The sequence below is a fragment of the Clinocottus analis genome, unplaced genomic scaffold, assembly GCF_023055335.1.
Source record: "Clinocottus analis isolate CAN_PGR_092001 unplaced genomic scaffold, fCliAna1.0.p SCAF_28, whole genome shotgun sequence".
In the NCBI taxonomy this organism is placed as follows: domain Eukaryota; kingdom Metazoa; phylum Chordata; class Actinopteri; order Perciformes; family Cottidae; genus Clinocottus; species Clinocottus analis.
The window spans coordinates 1,451,911-1,465,741 of NW_027176020.1; the positions used below are offsets into that span (position 1 = coordinate 1,451,911).

Below are 13,831 nucleotides of genomic sequence, written 5' to 3' on the forward strand. Positions count from 1 at the left end.
ATAGACTTCTATACAACCAGAGGAGTCGCCCCCTGGTGAGCACCGACAGAAACAGTAAAGTAAATATATAGGACTCGTGTGTGTGTGTGTGTGTGTGTGTGTGTGTGTGTGTGTGTGTGTGTGTGCGTCTCAGACCTGGTAAACTCCGTCGCCGGCCTTGTAGACGGAGCGCAGCTGCTTCAGATGCTCTCTGGTGCGGCTCAAACCCCGCAGGGTCTCGAACATGTCGCTCACGGTGGAATGGGCTCGCTCCGTGGTCAACTCCCCGGGGGTCGCACAACCTGCGCACACACACACACACACACACACATTCTGTAAGAGGTGCACATCAGATTCACATAAAATCATAAAGCTACACAAGCAAGAAAAAACATTTGCATCTGCAGAAAAAAGAAAGAGTTTTTTGTGTTAATCTTCTCAGCTGGTCGGCGCTGAAACACTCTTCCTCATCATCATCAAGGTAAACGCACGGACAAGAGCTCCTTTATTCCAGACAGAAAATGCTGCGCTGTCTCATCAAAAGCTAAAGTTCTCTTTAAAACCAATTTGAAGTCCCAGCATGCCCCATTGAGACAATCTTTAGGCATAAATTACATAATTTTTCCATTTTTTAACCAAACGACAGTTTCTTGACTGAAACTCCTTCCTAACAGACGAAGACTTTGTTTTATTGTGATTTTTGTCTCAGATTCTGATTCTTTAGGTCCTAATCTTTCCATAAAGGTGTCTTATTGACGCTCCTGGAGGCTTTTTTTGGGGAATCTGGCTCATATCATGCTGGATGTTCATCGTTACCATCAAAATATCTTTTAAAAGTGATGTTTTTGAAGATACACATTTTGTTCCAAAGACTTTGCTGAACAAATACACACAATAAACACAAGTATTGGAATGAAGTCTCCGGATGAAGCAGTGAGTCCACCATCAGGCCGGCTACTGGAAATACTCAGCAGAGTTAGCATAATGTGTGTTAGCCACGGGCGCGTTGGGGCTCGAGGTCACCAGGTAACTCGGTCGCTGCCGACACTGAAACACCTGCAGCTCAGAACTCTGCAAAACTGCATTCTGACCAAGAAAAGATGCTAAAAATGATTTGATTCTGGGGCAAAACAACATTTCTGTTGCCAAGATGTGCACACAACGATGTTTCCATGACCTTCTGACGGGCGGTGAAGGGATCTGAGCAGCAGGAATGTGTGAATGAACGAGGACGTCTCTGTCGGGAAGGATGCCGGCGGTATGGAGGTGAAGCTCAGGTGTGTTTCTTATCTCTGAAGAAACCCGCAGAGGAGACGAGGCGACTGATCCTCCAGCGGTGGAAGGCGTGAGAAGAAGAAGAAGAAGAAGAAGAAGAAGAAGAAGAAGAAACGGGGAAAGACGACACGCGAACATGCCGAGAATGAAGATCAAAGGACGTGTTTGTGGCAGGAGAGAGAGAGTTGGAACGCCACGAGGGAGGTGGAGGTGTGTACAGCTGTCCAAAGTGCTTGTTGCCAAAGCACACACACACACACACACACACACACACACACACACACACACACACACACACACACACAGCCCACATGGAGCATCCCGGGTTGTTGATCTCGGTGCCGCTAACATCCCGGATGAGGAGCATCCAGCTGTGAGGAGGAACACCTGGAAAGACATCTCACGCGACGCCCACTGCACACACATGCACACACATGCACGCACATGCACACACACTTGCACACACACATGCACACACACACACACACACTTGCACACACTCTTACACACGCACACATTTAAAAGCTGTAAAATTATTAGGATTATCCATATTGTATATAAATATATCTCCACGTGTCACACACTGTTTACAGGAGCACTCACACACACACACACACACACACACACACACACACACACACACACATCTTGTTGATTCGCCTCCTGGCATCATCTCTGTGTGATTACAGCTTCTGTGGAGCTGAAGGAAGATGAGTCGCTGCACGTCGACGTCACCTGACTTCCAGAAAAACATCTCAACATTTAGCTGGAAACAACTTGTTTACAAAACAACACAACAGACTGAGAGAGAGAGAGAGAGAGAGAGAGAGAGAGAGAGAGAGAGAGAGAGAGAGAGAGAGAGAGGTCGATAACTTTAAATCTGTGACTTTGCCTTTTTAAAGAATAAAGATCATTCTTCTTCTTCTTATGTTTCGTAATAAAAAGATGGCCGATTAGTTTGTAAACGCCTTCTCGGTTTGAGTGAACGTGTTGCAGAGTTAACGTGGAGGAACGCTCCCATGATGCTTTGCAGGAGTTTAAAACATTTGCTGCTTTGTGACAGGAAGCGCTCATGAAGAAGAAGAAGAAGAAGAAGAGGAAGAGGAAGAGGAAGAGGAGAACGGCCCTGAGTGTGTGGAGCTGGTGGAGGGCGACCAGCGGCTGAAGCCTCTGGGTGCTTATGGGATGCTGCCTGTCACCATGGCGACCGTGAGCGGTGCCGTCAGACCGGCGTGAAGGAAGAGCGCCCATATATGGTCGCGTGTCAGGAAACACACAGAGGAGTTTGAGCTTCAGGAGGTTTTGTGTTGCTTGTGGAGCGGTGAGAGAGCGGCCGGCTGGGATCGAACCCCCGGACCCCGATGATGATGATGATGATGGGAAGACATGAAGAGATGCGACCAGAACGACCAGATGGAGAAACGACCACGAGGAGAAAGAGACGCAACGTGAAGACAAGGTGTAACATCACTAAAGAGAAACGCAAAACGACTACAAAGAGACAAAAAACGACAACAAAGAGATACAAAAGGACTAGAAAGAGACAGTAAACGACTACAAAGACACAGAAAAGGACTAGAAAGAGACACAAAAGAACTACACAAAGACACAAAACGACAACAAATAGACACAAAATGACAACAAGGAGATATAAAACGACTACAAAGAGACACAAAAGGACTACAAATAGACACGTGCATGGCTCTTCTGGTTGTATAGAAGTAAATGCTTCATGGTGGTCCTTTAGAGTCAAACACACCATGAAGCAGGGACCTCTTTAGGGGCGGGGCTACCAGTGATTGACAGGGGAAGTGGGTCAGAACGGTTTCTCTCGTACAGAACGTCAGCTCTTCTTCTTGTGTTTTTAAGACTTCTTTCTTACACGTCTGATGTCATAAAGTTATAAAAAGATTTGTTTTCTGCTGACAAGAGTTCGACCGAGGTGTCGGCTTCTTCTTCTTCTTCTTCTTCTTCTTCTTATGTAACGTTTTCATGGCCGCCGGCGAGATAAAATACCTTTGGCTCCTCAAATGAAATCAAATCTCCCTGAATGTTCTCCGCCGTTAATTAAAGCTCTCCGGTTCCTCAGAGCAGGAAAAGTGTGTCAAAGTGTTGAGATGTGATCCAGCGTGAGTCTACCTGCTGATCTGGGCTCCATGCACTCTTTAGGAAGTAAAGAACACACACACACACAGACACACACAGACACACACAGACACACTCGTTAAGGGGCGTGGCCTCGTCGAGGAGGGAAACACCTCGCCAGCCGCCAACGGGAGTCTCCACCCGTGTGTCAAATAAACCACGAAGAGCAGTGAGAGCACACGCGTGTGTGTGTGTGTGTGTGTGAGAGAGTGTGAGTGTGTGTGTAGAAGAGTCAAAGGTGGGGACGGTACAGTGTAAAAAGTGAGATTTGTATGAATTATTATTTAACATCTACTAAATAAATACTAAAAATACTAAATACTAAATAAAAATTTTGTAAAATTTGAAATTGAAATGATGAGTTGTAGTTTTTCCAAATGTTAGTAAACATTTTAATCGTGTTAAAGTAGTAGTAATACTTGTAATCATAATATATTTGTGATACTTGATAGTGTTTCTTTGTGAGAATATTACCAATATTATGTATCAGTCATGACATCAACACACATTTTAAAAGGGGGATGTTTAATAATTTAGACGCCATTTCTCACTATTACTACCCCAAAAAATTAATACAGCAGGACGCACACACGCACACACACACACACACACACACGCACACACACACGTACACACACACACACAGTTAACACATGGTGGCCAGACGTCTATTTGAATTCAACCCTAGAAGCCGTGTGTAAAACCTCATGAGTGTGTGTGTGGGTCTGTAAAACGCTGCCAAATAGTGGTCCGTGTTCACGGACGGCCCGCGGCCCCGGTCGGGCCCGCGGGCCGCGGTTTGACCCCCGCAGACACACACAGGTTGCGGCTCTTTGATATCGTTCCTCCTGATCGCAGCTTCACGGCTGCTGTCGGCCGCCGTTAGCGCCGCCGTCAGACTCTCCGGGTTTCCCTTTGATCCGGTGTAATTGCAGTTCTGTGTGTGCTCCTGCGTGTGTGTGTGTGTGTGTGTTAGATAGTGTGTCTGTGCGAGTGTCTGTGTGTTATAATTCCGGTGGTTCCAGTGTGGTTTGTTTGAGGTGAAATCAGTGAGATCTGGCGAGGTGCAGAGAACGCCAGCGACTCCAGACAAACACACAATTACAACTCTGCACGCCATGCAACATGAGACGTGTGTGTGTGTGTGTGTGTGTGTGTGTGTGTGTGTGTGTGTGTGTGCGCATACCGGTTCTGCCGAGTGAAGCCAACGTGGAAATGTCTTAAAGCTCAATTCTCTCTCCTGACCACCAGTTGGCGACTCCTCCAGTTGTATAGAAGTCCTCCGGTTGTATAGAAGTCCTCCGGTTGTATAGAAGTCTATATAAATGACTCTAGAGGGTCCCTGCTGAGGGCGCCTGAGTTCACGACTAGGTGCTCACGGGGCCTTTCTGTAGGATCTATACATGTAACCTGATACCTCAACAAGCGCAGCTACGAAGCTCAAGGACTGTGTGTGTGTGTGTGTGTGTGTGTGTGTGTGTGTGTGTGTGTGCATCTTGCATGATTTGTGTTGGGCTTTTCCTGCTCTGAGGAACCGGAGAGCTTTAATTAACGGCGGAGAACATTCAGGGAGATTTGATTTCATTTGAGGAGCCAAAGGTATTTTATCTCGCCGGCGGCCATGAAAACGTTACATAAGAAGAAGAAGAAGAAGGAGAAGAAGAAGAAGAAGAAGAAGAAGCCGACACCTCGGTCAACCTCAACTCTTCTAGAAGTACGACGTGATGAAGTGAACTCTTGTCAGCAGAAAACAAATCTTTTTATAACTTTATGACATCAGACGTGTAAGAAAGAAGTCTTAAAAACACAAGAAGAAGAGCTGACGTTCTGTACGAGAGAAACCGTTCTGACCCACTTCCCCTGTCAATCACCTGGTAGCCCCGCCCCTAAAGCAGAGAGAACGCAGCTTTAACACAGGGAGCGAAGACTTCTATACAACCAGAGGAGTCGCCCCCTGGTGGTCAGGAGAGAGAAACAGGGCAGCTGAACCCGACTGAACCCGACAGTAGGAATGTCATTATCTCTGTGATGACTGAATGTGTGTGTGTGAGTGTGTGTGTGTGTGTGTGTGTGTGTGTGTGTGTGTATGTATATGTGTGTGTGTGTGTGTGTGTGTGTGTATATGTGTGTGTGTGTGTGTGTGTGTATATGTGTGTGTGTGTGTGTGTATATGTGTGTGTGTGTGTGTGTGTGTGTGTCTGTGTGTGTGTGTCTGTGTGTGTGTGTGTGTGTGTGTATATGTGTGTGTGTGTGTGTGTGTGTGTGTGTGTGTGTGTGTGTGTATATGTGTGTGTGTGTGTGTGTGTGTATATGTGTGTGTGTGTGTGTGTGTGTGTGTGTGTGTATATGTGTGTGTGTGTGTGTGTGTGTGTGTGTGTGTGTGTGTGTGTGTGTCCTGTAACCACTCAGGGGCAGTTGTCATCGCCCCTCAATTCGTGACCATTCCTGGAGCTGCAGCAGCTCAGAGAACATCAGCGGTGCTGTTCTGCCCCCTGCAGGAGAACCGCAGCGCTGCAGACACCAGAACTGTTTCCTTCCTGCTCTCACGCTGCACATTATGTCAACTCACAGTGTATGTATATCTTCATGTTGTATTTAGTTCATTTTTATTAATAATTTACTATTTTCAATGATATTTGACAGTTTTTTATTTTAAGTTTGTTTATTTTATCTTTACTTTGTAAGTATGTATTGTATGTTCATTGTATTTTTTCTGTGTACTTATTGAGGATGTATTTATTGTTTATTTATTTATTGTAGTTTTCTGGTGTATTTAGTTGATATTTATTAGTAATTTACAGTTTTTCAATGATATTTGACAGTTTTCTAATTTTTTATATTTGAATTTGTTACTATGTATTTATTATATATTGACTTTGTATTCATGTATTATATATTTACGGTGTATTTATTTATTGTATATTTGCTTGTGTATTTATTCATTATATATTTACTGTTTATTTAATTATAAATCTTCATTTTTAATTTAGTTATTATATCTTTACTGCGTATTCACTGTTTTCTCATTTATTATATACACAGGAGTTGCCCCCTGGTGGTCAGGAGAGAGAATGCAGCTTTAACACATGAAGCACAGACTTCTATACAACCAGAGGAGTTGCCCCCTGGTGGTCAGGAGAGAGAATGCAGCTTTAACACATGAAGCACAGACTTCTATACAACCAGAGGAGTCGCCCCCTGGTGGTCAGGAGAGAGAATGCAGCTTTAACACATGAAGCATAGACTTCTATACAACCAGAGGAGTCGCCCCCTGGTGGTCAGGAGAGAGAATGCAGCTTTAACACATGAAGCATAGACTTCTATACAACCAGAGGAGTCGCCCCCTGGTGGTCAGGAGAGAGAATGCAGCTTTAACACATGAAGCATAGACTTCTATACAACCAGAGGAGTCAGACTCAAGGTCAAACATGAGTAAACAAGGACTTCCTCTCTCGAGGGTTTTGGGAACATAAACCTGCACCTGGACTTCTCATTACGACTTCGCTCACGGCCCAGAGGACACACACACACACACACACACGCACACACACACACACACACACACACACACACACACACACACACACACACACACACACACACACACACACACACACACACACACACACACACACACACACACACACACACACACAGGAAAGATTCCTCGGCCAATAGGATCCAGTGAAGCCCCTCCCTCTAGTTCATGAGTTTACTTTCTGTGCCTCTCCGCCTCACAGAGCCGGCAGCATCGGTGTCGTCTCTCTGGAGGAGATTCATTTACGACTCGATGACGCTTTTGATCCACTTCACACGGCTCAGGACGCTTGTTCGAAAGAAGAAGAAGAAGAAGCAGAAGAAGAAGCAGAAGAAGCAGAAGAAGAAGAAGCAGAAGAAGAAGAAGAAGCAGAAGAGAAGAAGCAGAAGAAGAAGAAGCAGAAGAAGAAGAAGAGCTCTTTCTTCACGCGTTCACGTCTGTGAGGTCTTCACCTGTGAGGCCCGTCAAGGCTCTGCCTCACCGTGGGGAGCAAGGCATTAATCACAGATGATGGAGGAGGAAGAGGAGGAGGAGGAAGAGGAGTGCTGCTCTCCCACGATGTTTCCTCTCCTCCCTTTACGCCTAAAGGTGCACGATGCAAACAGACCATAACGATGCGTCCCAAAGGTGACAAACGTCCTGCAGAACTCATGAAGAGACCATGAAGGAAGAAAGAAAGGGAGGCGCTGCTGGAGGTGTAGAAGAGGAGGTGTAGAAGAGGAGGGGGGGGGGGGGTGATGAGGCGCTCTTATTTTGACAGTCCCTCCGTCCTTCCTGGAGAAAACATGTCCTCTGCTGTTTGTTTTGGGAGGCAGAGAAACATCTGAACATCTGTGGCGCAACATGCGGGGCTCCGGTTACGAGCCGCGCAGAGCGCATAAACACATGTGCAGGGCCGCACACACACACACACACGTACGCACACACACACAGACACACACACTGTTGTGTTGTCAAGATGTTGACCGCCTTCCTTTTAGAGGACAAAACAATCCACTCGTTCATGTTTTTGTTGCCAGCTTCATGTCGAGGGGATGAATTTGTCCCGTCGCTGCTGCAGGAGCTCTGAAGCCGTTTGAGTTGAATTGTTTGCACCAATATGAATATAAATAAACAAAAACAACACAAATATGTACAACACAAGACTTCCTCTGTCCTGAGACTTGAGGAGGACGACAAAAAGCAGGAAAACAAGCTTCAAAATCCAAATTCAAAAGAGGTTTTCCTTCATTATTTTTGCTGTCATGGTGTGTAGTTTTGCTCGTGTGCTTTAAGAGCTTCAGATCATTATCGTGTTGTTGTTGTTGTTGTTGTTGTGTCCTGATGGCCGTAGTGATCAGACTCCAGACAGTTGTTGCACAGATGTTAGTGAGATGTTTCAGAGCCGTGACGACACTTCAGCTCATGTTTTCCACTCGGCGCTCGAGATCAATGCATCTCAGATCTGCTGCAGATTTACATGTTGTCTGAGTGTGTGTGTGTGTGTGTGTGTGTGTGTGTGTGTGTGTCCCCTGCTACTTTTAAAGTTGCATTGTGGTGTTTTTGTGTAATTATTGTGTAACATGTCTTCAACAGAAGGACGGCAGCAAACCAGTCGCGTGCCAGTCTCTTGTTCAACGTGCACATCTTTTGTTTACATGTAAACAAAACGTTTAGATTCAATATTTCACTTCAACTGGAAATCCAGATTTAAAAAAACACGACCACAACCAACCAACATGCCACTTTCCCACACACGGATTATGTTAATCTGAGGGTGCTGTTTCATATAATCTACATTATTGATACTTGATGATACTTCAAAGACATTCTGAGGAATGTCGCCTAATGCACACGTGTGTGTGTGTGTGTGTGTGTGTGTGTGTGTGTGTGTGTGTGTTGTTTTGCTACATGTTGAACCCAGAGCTCCGGGGGGCTCAGTAACGACCTCCAAAGTAAATATTGTGCGAGCGTGAACGTCCTTCTCTGGAGAACATCTGGTCCTCTTCGCTGTCGGATAAATAAATAAATAAATAATAAATAATAAAGACTCTTCGCTGCGGGACGCGACTGGAGTTTAACGGCGATGATCTTCGCTCTCAGAGAGGAAGACCTCATACATCTGCTCGTCTTTTCAGTCGCCCGTGCGGTTCTCCCCGCGGCCACTAGGGGGCAGTGTTGCACTGCAGCACCGCCGCTGAACCCAAACGCACACGTCGCTCCTGAACGCACCGCCACGACGGAGCCGCTCTCTCTGGTCGTCCTGAGGGACGCCAGGCTGGATTTTCTTTATCAAACCTCCAGAAAGAACTGCGTCCGACCTCAAACCCACTTTCCCTCCTCGCCGCTTCTCACCCCGTCACGTATTAGAAGAACCACAAAAACAGAAGTTAAACATCATGTAAGTTACGTTTTGCAGTTTTAAAGAAACTAAATGCAGCCCACACACACACACACACACAAACACACACACACACACAAACACACACACATGTACAACATCGGCTGGAAGAGAGAACGTGATCAACGCTCGACGTGTCACCAGAAACACTCCATTCATTCAATCCTCTCTGTTCCAAGCGATCAAGTTGCCGAAGAAAAACATGAACGACTGAGAAGCAGTTTGAAAAAGAAATGTGTATAAAATATACTGAGGTGAAAAAACTACAGACGGAAATTACCTCATGGAAAAAGCACTTTAGGACTTAAAACTCAAAGTTTAGAACTTAAAACTCAAAGTTTCGGACTTAAAACTCAACGTTTAGGACTTAAAACTCAACGTTTAGAACTTAAAACTCAAAGTTTAGGACTTAAAACTCAAAGTTTAGAACTTAAAACTCAAAGTTTAGAACTTAAAACTCAAAGTTTCGGACTTAAAACTCAAAGTTCAGGACTTAAAACTCTACGTTAGTTCAAGACTTAAAACTCAAAGTTTATCAGTTTAGACTCAATGTTTAGGACTTGAATTTTAAAGTTTAGAAACTTAAAATTAAAGACTTAATACTCAAAGTTTAGGACCTGAAACTCAATATTTATTAGTTGAAACTCAAAGTTTAGGACTTAAAACTTTGCGTTTGAATTCATAAATGTTGAGTCCAAAGTCCTAAACTTTGACTTGGAACTCAAAGTTTAGGACTTAAAACTGAACATTACAGACTTGCAACTCAAAGTTTAGGACTTGAAATTTAATATTTAAGGCTTGGAACTCAAAGTTTAGGACTTTGAACTCAACATTTATGAATTCAAACGCAAAGTTTAGGACGATCAACGACTCAGATCCACATTCCAGTTGAAGTGAGTCACGACTCGTTCATTCTTCAAGACTTCTGCGTGTTCTCTCTCTCACCAGCGCCGGCGTCTCGGCTCCAAGACGCCGGCTTCTCGTCGGCGGCGTCTTGGAGCCGGCGTCTCGTCTCAGGCCGCGTGGGCGGCGCTCGGCCTCGCACTGTAATTGTGACCTGTGAAACCGGCAATGAGGGTTGTAAACAGACGACGCGCTGGACAGCTGGACCCAGAGGAGTGAAGACATAAAGACACGGTGGAGCAGCCGGGAGACGACGCGAGGTGCGACATCAAAGCCCGCCGCATGAAATGAAACTAAGAGCCGACAATCCAGTGCAACGCGTTACAACGAGACAGAACACTTGGTTTTACTACAAAACGTGTTGTTTTTGGAGGTTTTGCATTTGGGTCTCGCGGTCGGTGGAGAGCTCCTGCGGCCGCCTCGCTCTCGTGAGATCATCGTGGACAAAGCGTGGGTAACGTCGGAGCAGGTCGGACACAAATCTACCCAGAATGCATTGTGCGCTAATCGACATGCGGGATTGAAAAAGAAGAAGTCAAACAAAGAGTAAACGGCGGCGTTGTTGGCGAGTAACGAGATGAAGTTTAAATGCTGAAAATCGCAACTGTTTTTGTCTTTTTGAGAGTTTTAGCCAAACGCAACCAACACAAACAAACTTTACACGTTTGGAAAAGGCGGAATAGACAGATGGAGTCCAGGCAGGCGTCCTTCTCTTTAATCACACGTGTACCAAGAGGCACAATTAAAACGCTGCTGCAGAAGGCGACTAATCCAACATGCGGAGGAGCTGCTGCTGCTGGTGTTCCTCTGGGAACGTCACCGGGGCCCCGACAGATTCATCAGCTTCTACATATGTGAACACACTTCAGGAGGGCTCATTCAAGTTATCTTTCTAAAAGAACCGGCCGTTCCTCATATAACTGGACACAGAGAGGGGTCAGTATTATGAAACTTCAATTTACTCCTGAAATAAAACCCGTTGTAAAGTAACAGGGAGACTGCGGCCAGTCAACAAGATATAAATATATAAATATATGTCTTTCTTTTAAAAGTTTTATCCCAGATTCTCCAGAGGGTGAAAGAGCTCAGAAGAAGCCTTCAAACAAGCAAACAAACACCAGGAAGCGTGATAATGTGATAATGTGATAATGTGCATGAGCTGCTAACGAAGAGCTAGAGGAGACCCCCCCCCCCGCCTGAGGAGAAATCAGTCGTGATGCTTTGATGACAAAGACAAGACAGAAAAAAGCGGATTATCTTCAAAGTTTAAGAGAAATAAAGTCTTGATTATTGTAAAACTCTGAAGTTATTATTTTCTTTAATATTGTTTCCATAAGGTTGTTTCGATCACTTCTTATCCTCGTTATAATTTCTATTTTAGTTCAATTTTTTACTGTATTTATCAACCTCACTCTGATTTTCCAATTTTTTTTTGCACGTGTGATTGAAAACATATAGAAATGTTAATATTTTATCGATGCGTCGTCATCAGGGACTATTTTCTCCCTTCAAGTATTTTCAGAAACATAGTTTATTGTTTCTGTTTTAGCTTAACCGGCGGCCATCTTTCCAAAAATCCAGTGTTTCTCCTCCTGCTCATGATGTAAAGAGCTCATTCTGAGCAATCTTTAGTTCCAGGTGACTACGCAGCCAAGAAATGAATAATAAATTCCATTTCTGGCAATAAATCCGACACACTGGTCCATTTAAACGTTGCCAGAACGAAAGTGTTGATAAACCTGGAGGCGTATCTCCAACTCCTTCCCCAAATAATGCATCATTTGTCCTGTGTGTGCTGTACAGGAGCAGAGCCTGAAGAGCTCACACAGAGGAATACGTGCAGATAAAACACTGCTGATATCAGGATGCGTCGGGCTGCAGAGTCGCTTCAACAACCCTTCATTTAAAGGGTTTTTCTGGAAATCTACACCTCCTGAATGAATCAGCACTTCCTGTTCCAGTCAGTCCTTTGGCGAAGAAAGAGAAGGAGTAAAGAAAGGAAAGAACGAGGTTCAGGGTTCAGGGTTCGCTCGCAGACTTCTCGAACACGCCGCTAAAATCTCGCATACTAATTAAATTACAGGACGACTTTATTGGAGCGTAGATCAAATTAATAGCGGGTTTTTTTTACGACGACAACAGAAACACTCGGTTCCCATTAAATCGCCAAACGTAAGCAGAGAAATGCAGCTTAATATGGGAGGAAATAAGATGGAGGGAGCGATAGAAGGAAACAACGGAGGAGGGAGGACAGGACTGTTTGTTTACCGGGTGAAGGCATCGTTTTGTTCCCTCTGGACGACACAAACGTTCCCACAACATGACGAGCCTCTGCTCGGACACATCAGACGGGTGGAGGACGGGCGGTGCAGCTGATGAAGAGACACGGTTAACCTCTGATCTCCACTCGTGTGTGTGTGTGTGTGTGTGTGTGTGTGTGTGTGTGTGTGTGAGGATGATAGCTGCGTCTCTCCCGTGGGAGACGGAGACAGATAATGATGTCGACGCTGTTCAGATCCTTTGATAGAGCGGCGAGGCTGGTGTGTGTCTGTCTGTGTGTCTGTGTGTGTGTGTGTGTGTGTGTGTGTCTGTGTGTGTGTGTGTGTGTGTGTGTGTGTGTGTGTGTGTGGTGGGAAAGTGGCATGTTGGTTGGTTGTGGTCGTGTTGTCTCCACCCTCTGCTGGTCTCTGTGTGATGCTGAAAGGACAAATATTTGTGTTTGACCCAAGAAGCAACCTCCAGGTCTGAAAAGTGAAGTGACCCAGTGACTCCTCTGGTTGTATAGAAGTCTCCTTCATGTGTTAAAGCTGCATTCTCTCTCCTGACCACCAGGGGGCGACTCCTCTGGTTGTATAGAAGTCTATGCTTCATGTGTTAAAGCTGCATTCTCTCTCCTGACCACCAGGGGGCGACTCCTCTGGTTGTATAGAAGTCTATGCTTCATGTGTTAAAGCTGCATTCTCTCTCAGATTCGCAGATCAGATTCTCTCGTTCTGTTCTTACCTTTCACAATAAAAGCCCCAGAAACAAACACTGTGAACTGTTTACCGGAGGGAACGCAACAACAACAACAACAACAACAACAACAACACATCTTGCAGCAGCTTCAGACGACCAGAGAGAGAAAGAGTGAGCGATGATGGGCACAAGAATACAAAAAAGTCAGAGAGCCAACGCGAGTGTGTGTGCGTGTGTGTGTGTGTGTGTGTGTGTGTGTGTGTGTGTGTGAAAAGCCGAGCAGAGAGATTAGTTTCCCCCCGCGCCGGACAGCGAGTTGTGTATTTGTGCGTTCGGGGTTCATGCATGAGGGTTTGTTGACTCTTCGGAGCGATTACTGTCGGAGGAACACGCATGAGAGCGAGAGACACGGAGGGTTGTGGGTTCCATTCCATACCTGGAAGCTAAATAAACAACTCTGAGATGAGGGGGGGGGCCTGAGCAATAAACTCCAACCGATATCTGAGTGTGTTTACTGGTCAGTCAGCACAGCGAGTAAACACATCTTCACCTGGACGCTGCGTCCTGAGTTTTCCTGCCCATCTTTTCGGGATATTTAGAGAAAGAAAACGGACAAATTCGATGTTCAAAATGCAGTTTGAACAGGACTTGTT

General features: G+C 45.3%; 1 protein-coding gene across 1 annotated transcript in view; it reads right to left on the reverse strand.

Moving 5' to 3' along the window:
- The window catches only part of scfd2 (sec1 family domain containing 2), a 70,523-nt gene that overhangs the window by 9,052 nt on the left and 47,640 nt on the right, over nucleotides 1–13,831 (reverse strand). Inside the window, 1 exon segment of the mRNA XM_068592692.1 lies at nucleotides 136–281. Within this exon segment, the coding sequence (XP_068448793.1) occupies nucleotides 136–281 (146 nt within the window).